Raw genomic sequence first — 13,338 nt, 5'->3', positions numbered from 1 at the left:
CTGCTTTATTCCGGCTGCAAGCAGAAGGTATTTGAACTTTCGGCTTAGGCAGGAGAAAAAATTTATTTATTTTCATTTAATTGATAAAAAATTAATTTTTTAAATAAAAAATCATAAAATATCAATTTCTCAATTAAAAAAAATTTTGTGAAAAAATTGAAAAGTACATAATTAATTGAAAAGTTTTAGAGAAACTTTGAAGATTTTATTTTAAATTCACACATTTTACCTTTTTATAATTTATACCGTAAATCTGCCATTAAATATATTAAATAAAAAAAATTAAAAATGTCGCGTTATAGATGCCATAAGGGCGTATAAAAATTATACACCCTTATAGCGACCGGGAACCGTAAAGGCGTATAATAAAAATTTATTTTTTTTTTCTAAGTCCAAAAAAAAATTTTTCTACTGATGACGATATGGATTTTTTCTTTTTGCTTGATTATTTTTCTGATAAAAAAAAATTTATTAAGACTGTCAATACTTTTTCGGATAGTGCCCAATCGGGAGTTAAGTTTTCTAGTCATTACGCGGCAGAAAAAAAATTTTTCTATCAATGACGATGAGGAATTTGTCTTTTCGGGTTAATGTTTTTCTGATAAAAAGAATTTATTAGAATTTTGAATATATTTTTTGGGTTGTAACCAATCGGAATTTGTTTCTTCGCATCGTTACCAGTCGAAAAAAAAAATTTCGGTAGATGACAGCACGGTTTTTGTCTTTTCGGATATATTATATAGTTTTCGGAAAGTTTCGTTTATAAATAACAAAGTAAGGGTAGCCCAATGGCTGTGATGCATTATAGTTTTGTCATACTAACCCACACGGAAAAAAGAAAACTCGAAAAATTACAGTATATAATGCAACGCAGCGCTTCGTGATGAAAACTGGAAAAATTACAGTTTCAGATTGTAATTATTACAGGTTGTATAAGAATTACATTGTAGAATGTAATATTTACATTGAAAGCTCTAAATATTAAATTAAAAAATTGAATTTAGAAAATTGTTATTTCAAACTGTAATTTTTCTAGCTTTTGACTACGACGGGACCGATTTTACATTTTATACTGTAATTTTTCGAGTTTTCTTTTTTCCGTGCAAAGATAAGCGATTATTCTATAATGAGCAATGGAATTCTTCCTTTGGAAAGAAAGGAATTTTTTTCCGTAGGTTTTGAGAAATCTCAAGAAAACTATAAGAAAATTTTTTTTTAAATATGGTTTTTTTTGGAATAACTTTTAAACGGCTTTACCGATCGATTCCAAAAACTAATCAGCTTTTAACACCAAAAAACCACATCGATCGCCGCCAGCTCGGTTGAAATCGGTTGATTCGTTCGTGAGCTATCGTTATAGAAAGTAAAACCAAAAAATATTTTTTTTCGGAATTAAGTACTTCGAAATTCTTCGTTTGATCAATTTAAACTTAAAAATCTTTTATAAGGCTTCAAAAACTGAGTCGAATGCCGCCAACCGCGTGAAAATCGGTTCATTCATTCAAAAGTTATTGTGGTTTGAAAATTCAAAAAATATAGTGTTTTATTAATCTGCTATCGGATTTTTGAGCTCGGAGAGCTCAAAAAGACCCGAACACTATATTTTTGAGCTCGAAGAGCTCAATAACGTAATAAGTCCAATTTTCAGCGCTTAATTAAGTATGAAATTAACGGGAAGTTGCAGGGATGGCCTTTATTTAGTTTCAACCGTTTTCCTAATTTTTTAACATTGAATTAGTGTATTTTATTGAATTTTTGAAATTAACAAAATTATAAATTTGAAAGTTTAGTAAATTTTAAATTAATTTTTTTGGTTTAAAAAAAATGAATTTTAACTTTTTAAAAAAATTTTATGGTTCAATTTTGAGCTTGAATATTTCGGTTATGTGCCTACGGTATATATTATTAAAAATTTCTCTTAAAGTAGTTAATAAAATGTCTCTGATAATTTATTTATTTAAAAGTTCCTAGTACGTAAACTACTTTCACTGTTACATGTAAACTATTTAAATTAAAACAAAAAACTAAAGTGAAGTTGAACCGTGTAGAATAATATCACCAGTAAAAATTAACAATTACTTTAGTGACTTTTTATTTAATTAAACTCGAAAAATTAAATGAAAAAAAATCAAAGTTTTATTTGAAAGAAGTCGAAATTTTTTTTAAAGCTTTCATGGTAAATAAACGTACTTTTTCTTGTTATTCATTACTATTATTATTATTATTATTATTATTGAAAAACTAGTTCGGAAAATTCAGGATTTTTTTAGGTTTAAATTTCGCGCGCAAAATTTAAAAAATAGTAAGCCAATCAGAGAAGAGATTGGTGATGAGAATTGTAGAATTTTCTCACATGATGCAACAGACGGGAGCGATGAATGTTCTTGAACTTTCTCGTTGTTGTCTTCATGTGGTTAATTGTGATTAATTATGGTAAGGCATGATTAATGATTTAGAACTGTATAATATAATAGACAGCCTTCAAAATTTGGATTATGATTAGCAAACTATTGTTTTGTTAGAAAAAATATTAGAAAGAATTCAAGGAAAAAACTTTTGGCAATATGCTTGTTTGCGATAGAACCGAAATTAGCAGACATCTAATAATTCTTGAAGTTTTTACAACAAATCTATTACATAAAAATTAATCTAATTAACTAGCAAATTGATCTAATTAACTAGCAAATTAATCTAATTAATAAATTAAAAATGCAATTTTTTTAAAACGATTTTTTTTAACAAATTTTTTTGATGACTTTAAAGTTAGCAGTCACTTGACGATTTTTTAATTTTATTTAATACAAAAATTTTCTCCAAAAAATTATTTTTTAAAAATTGCATTTTTAATTTTTTAAAATTTCTACATGTCAATTTTTTTTGCCATAATTTATATATTATAAAATTCTAAAAATTATTACATATATGCCAAATTTTCATATTTTTTTGTTAAATAAAATCAAAAAATTGTCGTGACAGCTAAATGTAATCTCATATCAATTACAATAAAAAAAATGTTTTTAAAAATTTGTACTTATAATTTTTTAAAATTTCTACATGTGGAATTTTTTTGTTAAATTGTTTTTATTATAAAAATCTAAAAAATTTTTAGAAGTCTATTAAATTCAGTATTATGTTTTTATAAGGCATGAAGAAACAAAATGCAAAAGAAGAGATAATATTAAAGTTAGCTGACGCATTGAATTTTTTGATTTTTTTTCATTCATTAAATTAGAAATAAAAAATATTATTAAGACTTGCACTTATAATTTTTCAAGTTTTTAAAAAATGTAATTTTGTTTTTATTTTTTTGTAATAATTTTCTCAATAAAAGAAATTCTAAAAATTTTTACATGCCGGCTACTTAATTTACTTTTCATGAAAAAGAGTGACTTAAAGGAAGTGATTGAGAGTGTTTTTACAACCCATGTTGCTCAAAGACATTAACTTATGAAAATATATGATCAAAAAGACCAAAAAACTAGTCAATTACAAAAGATGATGAAAATGGCAAAATCAAAGAATGAAAAAGATTATACTTATAGAAGAAACACTGCGCTCGTAAAAAGCGCAAGAAAATTAAATTAGCCCACATCTGAAAATTTTTAGAATTTTTTTATTGAAAAAACATTAAAAAAAAAATTAAAAGAAAAAATTTGACATGCAGAAAATTTCAAAAATTTTAAGTACAATTTTAAAAAAAATATTTTTTTACTTAGAATTTTTATTGATTCCAAAAATCAGAAAATTTCGAATGTCTGCTAATTTTAGTATCGTTTTTCTTAAAAATTTTTTTTAATCAAAAACTGATATATAATTTTCATAACTTACAAATATTAAAACAAACTAATTTTTAATAAAAATTAATTTAGATATTTAATAATTTTGAAAATTTTGGTGACAAATAAATTTTTGTAAAAAAAATTGACGTAAAAATTAAAAAAAAATTAAAAATGCAACTTTTTTATAAATAATTTTTTTGTTAAATAAAATAAAAAAATGATCAAGTGACTGCTAACTTTAATGTCATAATTTTTAACAATCATTAATGATACTGAAATCAGCAGACCTTTGACATTTTTTTTAATTAAAAAAAAATTAAGGACACTTTTTTAGAAAAATTGACCATTTTTCCCACATTTACAAAGTCGATTTATATTTATATAATAATAAACATCTAGTATGTATATATATATTTATATATATATAGAGATATATCATTGAACGCATTGGAGTAATAATACAACGTGAATACAAAATACGACAGTTGTGTTGGACCAATCACGTTAGACCACGATCGCAATGGCTGTGTGGCATTGTAGTTTTGTCGTACTAACCCAAAGATAAGCGATTATTCCATAATAAGCAACTGAACATAACTAGTGTTTATAAATTTTTAGTAATAAATCATTAACCACTGAAAGTTTATAAAAAGTTAAAAATGTTTCCGGCCGGTTTTCTTTTTATTCTCTTGAATCTCTATTCCGATGGTAAGTCAATTTAACCTTAAAATAAATTCTACGTACCATATAACACCCTTTTTTTATTTTTCTATTCAAAAAATTTAGTGATACAAAAACAATGATAACTAATAATAATAAAAATGCATTTGTGTGTTTCAGTGGGTGGTAGTGATGTCGACAAGCACTTGGAGATGGGCCGGAGTTTTTTGATGAGAGGACAGTTACAGGATGCTTTGACACATTGTCATGCTGCTGTAGGTGTGTGTCAAGTATTATTTTATTTTCATTTTATTTAATTCATTTAATTTACCTACTATAGGCATTGGATTAAAATTAAATTTTAATTGCAGATGGAGATCCAAATAATTATAGAACATTCTATCAAAGAGGAATCGCGTATCTCGCGTTAGAAAAACCAAAGTTTGCGTTACAAGACTTTGATAAAGTTCTGGAGCTAAAGCCAGATTTTATTGCTGCCAGGTTTCAACGAGCTAGTGTTCTCTTCAAGCAGGGACAGTTTGAAAAAGCTCGTCAGGATTATCAAGTAGTGGTATGTTTTTTTTTTTTATCAAATTTATTAGTATGAAATAAGCAAACAGCTGATTTTTGAAAAATTTTCATAATACTAAAATTAACAGATATCTGTCGGTTTTTTTTTGGTTTTTATAATAACTAAATTTTAATGAAAAAATTACAAATGCAAATTTTCTTATAAATATTTTTTTTTATAATTTATTTGTAATAAAAATAAAAATAAATTTTCCACATCTGTTAATTTCAGTATCATCAATTTTTTATGTATTTTAAAATTGTAAAAAAATTTTTTTATTGCAAAGGAAGAATTTTTAAAAGTTTCTATGTGCATTTTTTTAATATCATTATTTTTGTTATACGTAAATTATTTATAAATAAAAAAATGTCTGCTTTAATTCATGCTCATAAATTATGAAAATTAAATTAGCCGACATCTGAAAATTTTTATTATTTATTTTATTGAAAAATTATTTTTAAAAAATTAAAAGAAAAAATTTCACATGTAGAAACTATACGTACAATTAAAAAATAAAATATTTTTTAGTTCTAATTTAACTAATAAAAAAATTTTGAACTTCGGCTAATTATAGTATCATTCATAAATTTATGGATGCGAAATTGGCAGACATCTAGATTTTCAAAATTTTATAAATACTTAAAATTATAAAGCAAAATATTAAAATTGTAGAGAAAGAATTTTTTAAAAATTTCAAATGCATTTTTATATACTATTATTTTTGCAATTAATAAATTTATTAAAAAAAATGTCAAACATTTTTTATACTCATACTCAGGAAAATTCGACTGAATTTATTAATAAATTAATAAAAATAATTACTCTATCGTCTGCATAATTAACTTAAATATTCAAATAAAAATATTTTCAGCTGGAAGTAGAGCCGACAAACGATGAAGCTCTAAAGTATTATTACCTCATCGATGAAGTGCGTGATACAATAGATCATGCGAAATCCCAAGTAACCAGCGGTCGCTGCTATGAAGCCGTGGATTTAATCACCTCAACAATAGAATCGTGTCCTTGGAATGCTGAGTTACGTGAACTACGTGCTGAGTGTCATGTGGCTAACAAAGATTACATGAACGCCGTAGCTGATTTTCACTCAGCAACCAAGCTGTTGTCCGATAACACTGAAGGGTTGTTAAAATTATCAAAGTTTCTTTATCGGCTCGGCCATGTTAGCGAATCATTGAAGTAAGTATTTTTTTTTTTAAATCAATTGTTGAGATGAATGTAAGCGCTTTTTAACTTACTAATTAATTTATTTAAATTTTTTAGTGAGATTCGTAGCTGTTTGAAACGTGATCCAGAACACAAGGAATGTTTCAAGTTCTACAAAAAAATAAAAGACGTAGCTAAAAATTTCGAAGAAGCTTCGCTGGCTGAAGAGTCACGCGATCATCCAAAGTGTGTGAAAACAGCGCTAAAAGCCCTCAAGCTCGAGTCCGATGTAGAGAACGTTAAATTGAAAATTTATCAATTACTGTGTAAATGTATGCCGCACACAGATCCTAATTCGGCTGTCGAATATTGTCAGGAAGCTTTGAAGTTACACAAAGATCAAAATTCGCTGTGTGATAGAGCTGAAGCTTACCTTGCTGCTGAGATGTATGATGATGGTAATTATTTTTTTTTATTTTAAATATAAATAATTTAATTAATTTAAGAGATCATTCTGGTTTCGGCGCTCGAAAAAAAGTCAATATTAATTATTTTTTTACACAGAAACCATCATAGATATTAATATAAAATTTATTCAGCTGAACAAATGCACTCTTGAATAACACTAAAAATATCTAAATATATTTTTTTATATTTTTTTTTATAAATTAACACGGGTGAACGGAGCTCCTCCAAAATGTTGGTATAAACTAAAATTATTTACCTTCAATATATAAGTAGTTATTGCACCAGCTACGGTAATTAATATTTATTGATAAATAACTAAATGGTGGGTGTTAAAAAAAAAAAAAACTGAAAAATGAGGCTTTTTTTAACAGTTTTTAGTCCTCAAAAAAATAGTAAAAATGAAAATTTTGATTTGATTGTAGCTGATGCAATAGCTACTAATATGTAAAACATGTTTAAATTTTATTAAGATCGGATCAGTGGTTCTGGAGATATCATGTACCTAAACCAGAAAAACATACTTCTAAGACAAACACGTTAAAAGTTTTTTTAATTAAAAAAAAATCTTACCTAAAGTTAATCAGCGATACCGGTACAATAAAAAATCCCTTCGGCCTTTTCAAAAATTTTATTTTCTTCCATTCGAAAATCCACATCAACATCGTAAAATAATATAGTTATAGTGGCCCGATCACTTATAAATTTTAACACAATACTTTTAGATAAATGTACTTTCGAAAAATGTAAAAAAATTTTTTTTGAAAGTTACAAAACAAAATGATCCCTTAACTATTGAATAAAATAAAAAAATAGTCAGAAGTCTGCGATTTTTCAGTATTATAAATATTTATTCACACATGAGATGATATATGATGGATAGTTAAAAAAATAAAAAACATTTTTTATGGACAAAAATAAAATAAATAATAGAAGCTGCGTTCCGCAGTCTCTTGGTCTATTTTATAACTAAAAAAAATTTTTTTTTAATTTTATTTATAGACCTTTAGAATAATAATAAGAAAAAAAAATTTCAATCTATTAATTTGTAAAGCTAACTTTAAAATAATTTACAATTTTTTTTTTTAATCTTTGAGTTTTATTAAATAATTAATAAACTCATAAAATGTTTATATTAATCTAAAGGTTTGTACAATAAAATTGTTTAAAATTTTTTTACATAAACTAAAAATAATTTCATTTACAATTTAAAAACATTCAAAAAAATCATCAGTTAAATAGAAAATTGTAATTAACGAAATTTTTTTTGAAAAGTTAACCAGAATAATCTTTTTGTATACTTAAAAAAATTTTTTTCATTAATGATACTTATCATAAATTTATTTTACAGCCATAATAGATTTAAAACAAGCTCTAGAAATAGACCCGAACTTCCAACGAGCCAAGGAATTGCTGCAAACAGCCCAGCAGCGTCAAAAGATGTCCGAGTCTCGAGATTATTACAAAATCCTGGGAGTTAACCGGAATGCGCCGAAGAAAGAGATCATAAAGGCATACCGTAAAGCAGCACAGACGTGGCACCCGGATAATTTCCAGGATGGCGAAGAAAAGAAGCGCGCGGAGAAAAAGTTCATTGACATTGCTGCCGCTAAAGAAGTGCTGACGGATCCAGAAAAACGGGCGAAATTCGACCGCGGAGAAGATCCTCTGGACCCAGAGTCTGGGAAGCATCCGTCTAACTTCAATCCCTTCCAAGAGTTCCACCAGTTCCACGGCTCGCCCTTCCAGTTCAAATTCCACTTCAACTAAAGCTGATCCATCAGACTTGCGATTCATGACTCAATAGTTATAAATAGAAACACATATGACTATTTATAATTAACGACTAGACACACAGGTTTATTACGTTAATTTATTTGGTTAATTTTAAATCAAACCTTTGTGATAATTAGTCGGTAATTAGTATCTCAAGTTTTAGTACTGAGTGTTGGAGCGGTTTTTATCAGGATTTCTGGATTTTTCGACTTAGTGCGTTCATTTTTAAATCAACTATCATACTCGTGTATGTAAATATGCGTATATATAGCATATAGATTTTAATAGTTTATTATTATTAACTAACAAAATAACAGTCACAACATTGGTGGTAATTATACTGAAAAGATTGTGAGTAATACTTTTAACTGCACAATTTCAAACTCATTTAATAAACTGGACGGTCTTTTATTTAAAAAAATTTTTTATTTTTTTACGCCAAAAAAAAAATTTTTTTTTTTAAATTCTCAATTTTTTAAATAATGGTGATTTTAGAGAATTTAAAAATTCATTTTTTTTTTGACGTAAAAATAAAAATTTTATATGATGTATCGTTCGGAAAATAGAAGCATTTAAGAGTGAGTTTAAGAAACAATTATTGAACTAATTGCAATTTGTAATTACTCAATTGTCGATCCTGATAAAATTAACTATAGAATTTGTATGATAAATGATATAATTGAACTGCTAGTACGTGGTTTAACGATGTAAATATAATTATTTTTAGTCAGAATCTTCCATGAGGGTTTTGTCGACTGTCGTTTAGGAATTATAGATATAAATAAATAAATTAATTTTTAAAAGTAAATAAATATATATATTATATATAAATATCGCTTTATAATAATGATGTAATTTAAGTGCTGTGCGCGTGTTTGATGAATTATTAATAATTGTATATAAATTTTAAAATGAATATTGTACTGCTATAAATTTGTTTAAATATATTTGAATAATTTATATACTTTTTGTTTTATTAATTTTGTATGGAATTGATTAAAAAAATTTATTTTGTTTTACTGATTTTAAATAGCATTGATTTTTTTTATTTTTATAACAACTAATAATAAAAATTATATTAAAACAATGATAATAAAAAAATTTCATATAAAGAAATAAAAAAAATATTATGACTGAAGATGAGTGAAATTCGAGAATTTTTTTGAATTTTATGATAAATTGTAGCAATAAAAAAATTAGGAAAAAAATTGCACGTAGAAATTGTAAAAAAAGATAACTTCAATTTTTTAAAAATAATTTTTCATAATTAGTTTATTTTTCAAATAAAATTCAAATGAAAAAAATATTTCTGCTAATTTCAGAGTATTAAAAAATTACAAGGGCAAATTTAAAAAGAATGTTTTTTTTTATTATTAATTTTTAATAAAAATTAATAAATTTGTCAGATGTCTGCTGATTTTAGTAAGACATTAAAGTTAAAAATATTACAGTTTTTGATTTATTGAATAAAAACTAAAAAATATTTATTTTCAATTGCACATGAAGTTTTTTACATATTAAATTTTATTTTTATTTTTTTGTAATAATTTTTTCAATAAAAAAAATTAGGAAAACGGTTGACCCTGAAGGCCATCCCTGCAACTTCCCGCCAATTCTATACCTAAACGCTTGAAATTGCACTTAAGACGTTTTAGAGCTCTTCGAGCTCATAAATACAATTTGTGTATCATTTTGAGCTATCCGAGCTCAAAAAAATAGCTTTTGTATGCTTTTGAGCTCTTCGAGCTCAAAAGTTTGATAGAAGTTTGATAAAATACTATTTTTTAAATTTTCAAATCGCAATAACTTTTGAATGAATGAACCGATTTTCACGCGGTTGGTGGCATTCGACGCAGTTTTTTAAGCTTCATAAAAAATCTTCAGTTTTATATTGACAGAGTGGAAAACTTCGGAGTAATTCCGAAAAAACACTTTTTTCGGTTTTTTTTCGTTAACGATAACTCACGAACGAATCAACCGATTTTGACCGGACTGGCGGCGATCGACGTGGTTTTTTGATGTTAAGAGCTGATTAGTTTTTGAAATTGACCGGTAAAGCCATTTAAAAGTTATTCCAAAAAAACCACTTTTGAAAAAATTTTTTTTTGTAGTTTTTTTGCGATTTCTCAAAGTCTACCGGTCCGAATCGTTCCAAAGTATATACAAAATTTAAGTTTGGTCAAGCCCTTTCGAATGGCACCAACCGCGATTAAATCGGTCAAGCCGTTCAAAAGTTATAAAAGGTTTACATACATCCACACACACACACACACACACACACACACACACACACACACACACACACACACACACACACACACACACACACACACACACACACACATACATACATACACACACCATCGCGGGAATAGTCAGGGAAGCTTCCTAGGACCTCGAAACGTCGAGATTCGATGAAAACTCGATTTTCGTAAAACGGGGTGAAAACAATAACTTCCCGATTTTCTTAGCGGGAAGTTAAAAATTATAAAATTTTTTAGGTGTCGGCTTTGAAGCATTTTTGTCTATTGTAATTGATTTTTAATAAAAATTTTAAAAACTGTCAGCTAACTTCAGTATCATATTATTTACTTAAAAAAAAAAAATTAATTGGCGCCTTTTTTAAAAATTACCAATGGCCGATCATTAATTACATAGGACCAAAGAATGCGATTTTACCGATCTCATACATATGATAATTACGCAAATCAGCAAAGTGAAGCAACATTTCATTTAAAAATTCAATGTGTCCAGATGTCTCAGTTATGGCAATATTTAATTTTGATTTAACTGTTGGTTGAAGAAGATGCGAGTTAAGTGAATCAAATAATTTATCGATGTCCAACAAGAAATCTGCCGTTGTATCATTGTCGGGAAATTCGTTCGGTTTTATCATACTGTAAGCTTGATAAGCTAAATACATTGAATTTGAAAAAATTTGAGTTGCTAGTGAAACAGTCATTTTAGCTGCGTTTTGTTGCATTCCAAAATGAAGATCATTGATTTTTGGAATAGAATTAATGTTCATTTGGTTAGTCAACAAATAAACTTTGTAAATCAGTTTCCAATCTACGTATCCACCTCGGTATTTAAATCTTTTGTTAAATAGATTGTTGCGAAAAGATTTGATTAAATAAGGAGGATTAAAAATAATATAAATCTTGCGTTTTTCGTCACCAACTGTAAACTCGAAGAAAGGTTTATCTTTAGTTATTTTGTACTTCTTTATCAGTACGGTATTTCTAGTTCCTTGATCGCAAATTAAACATTTGACGATAAGACCAGTCTCATTAAATTTTTCAATAGTATTAACCATTATTTTGTGAGTTTTTGCTGAATTGCTTTTCTTTCCTAGAAACCAATATCCAATCGTTTGCTTCATTGGTTTATTAATCCAAGTTATCATTGCTACTAATGCACAATGCGTTATTTCATTCGGACGCTCTTCCCTATCATCAGCGTAACCGTGGAACATCTTTGGCTGCATCATAGTGAACTTCAGTGGCTAAATTTACCCTGATAGCCAAGTTGGTCGAAACTTTCTGTCTATCTACTGTCGTAACTTGTCATTAAGTTGGCGGCAAGTATTGGAAAGAAACTCGGTTGGTGTCAACTTGGTCACCAAGTTGTCGACAAAAGTTGCTTCTGAAACTTTTTCACACCAAGTTGACGACAAGTTTCTCAAGAAATTTGGCAACATATTGCGGCAGTAGATTGGTCTCTTTTTACACGCTTTATATTAGTTTCACTTGTATGTCAGTTTGTTTGTTTGTCAGTTTGTCAGTATGTCAGTAACTCTCCGTGGGTAATCTGCGCGCCTGCGGCCTTCCTTGGTTCTGGTAGCCGTTTCTCAGGCTCGCTCTCCGAAATCGAACTCTGATTCCTCGTATTTATAATATTTATAAATAATTATTTTTTATTAGCTTCACTTGTATGTCAGTATGTCAGTATGTAACTCTCCGTGGGTAATTTGCGCGCCTGAATATTTTTGATAATCAACAAATAATAGTTTAAAAAAACTAAAAACACGCTTTTATAAATAAACCAAACTAAAGTAAAAATAAATAATAGTTTAAAAACTAAAAACACGCTTTTTATAGAAAACCAAACTAAAAATAGAAAATAAATTTAAATTAAGAATAGTGTTAAAAATTTCAATAAATATAAATTAATAATAGTGTAAATAAAAAAAATGTATTTTATTTAAAAAAAAGCGTGGGGTGCTTTTTAAGATATTATCAAAATGATAATCACTCTACTCATATCTGTCAATAAAATATTTATAACTATTGACACCATGCACCTCACGCTTTTTTTAAAATAAAATACATTTTTTTTATTTACACTATTATTAATTTATATTTATTGAAATTTTTAACACTATTCTTAATTTAAATTTATTTTCTATTTTTTAGTTTGGTTTTCTATAAAAAGCGTGTTTTTAGTTTTTTTAAACTATTATTTTTTCTCAGAAACTTGTAGCCAACTTGTCGCCAACAGTTACAAATTCGAAAGTTGACCGCAAGTTGTCGCTAAGTTGGTGGCAACTATCTGACACCAACTTGGTTGGTCTGAAACTCTGGCTATCAGGGTATTTCGTCGAATAAAACGCTAACAAGACGATCTTCAGGATTGTTTTTTGCAAACGTATCTTTAAGTTGATTTAATACAGTCAAATTTAAACCTGGAGTGGTAGGAAAATATTTTTAATATTCATTTAAAGTCCTTATAGTTGGTATATGTAGAAATTTCGCCAGAAGCTTATAAGTTTTGGGGGAATGATATTTTATAGACAATGTAATATCATCATGAATTTAAATATTATGTGACAGGGAAAATCGAACTTCCCGGGGTCATTATCGACCACTAAATTAACGCACGGTAGGTCAGGGCTTTCCCTTACCTTTCGATTTTTGACAAGTA

The 13,338-nt window shown here is 27.1% G+C and overlaps 1 protein-coding gene across 1 annotated transcript; it reads left to right on the top strand.

Annotated features, from left to right (window-relative positions):
- The first annotated feature begins 4,272 nt into the window (after window positions 1-4,272).
- On the top strand, window positions 4,273-9,373 carry LOC123271034 (dnaJ homolog subfamily C member 3). The gene is made up of 6 exons (XM_044737269.1): window positions 4,273-4,487; window positions 4,620-4,718; window positions 4,811-5,010; window positions 5,882-6,207; window positions 6,292-6,632; window positions 7,991-9,373. Exons 1-6 carry the CDS (start codon window positions 4,439-4,441, stop codon window positions 8,407-8,409), a joined length of 1,434 nt encoding a protein of 477 aa, XP_044593204.1. The 5' UTR covers window positions 4,273-4,438; the 3' UTR covers window positions 8,410-9,373.
- Window positions 9,374-13,338: the final 3,965 nt, after the last annotated feature.

Source organism: Cotesia glomerata, linkage group LG8 (assembly GCF_020080835.1).
Source record: "Cotesia glomerata isolate CgM1 linkage group LG8, MPM_Cglom_v2.3, whole genome shotgun sequence".
NCBI classification, from domain to species: domain Eukaryota; kingdom Metazoa; phylum Arthropoda; class Insecta; order Hymenoptera; family Braconidae; genus Cotesia; species Cotesia glomerata.
The sequence above is the reverse complement of the archived record's forward strand: the minus strand, read 5'-3'. Positions and strand labels throughout refer to the sequence as shown.

What these genes read in the sequence shown, in the direction of transcription:
- LOC123271034 (XM_044737269.1), top strand. Translation starts at nt 4,439, where the DNA reads ATGTTTCCGGCCGGTTTTCTTTTTATTCTCTTGAATCTCTATTCCGAT. An exon ending in ACATTGTCATGCTGCTGTAG is followed by an intron (nt 4,719 to 4,810) that starts GTGTGTGTCAAG and finishes TTTTAATTGCAG; the next exon opens with ATGGAGATCCAAATAATTAT. An exon ending in TGCTGAGATGTATGATGATG is followed by an intron (nt 6,633 to 7,990) that starts GTAATTATTTTT and finishes TTTATTTTACAG; the next exon opens with CCATAATAGATTTAAAACAA.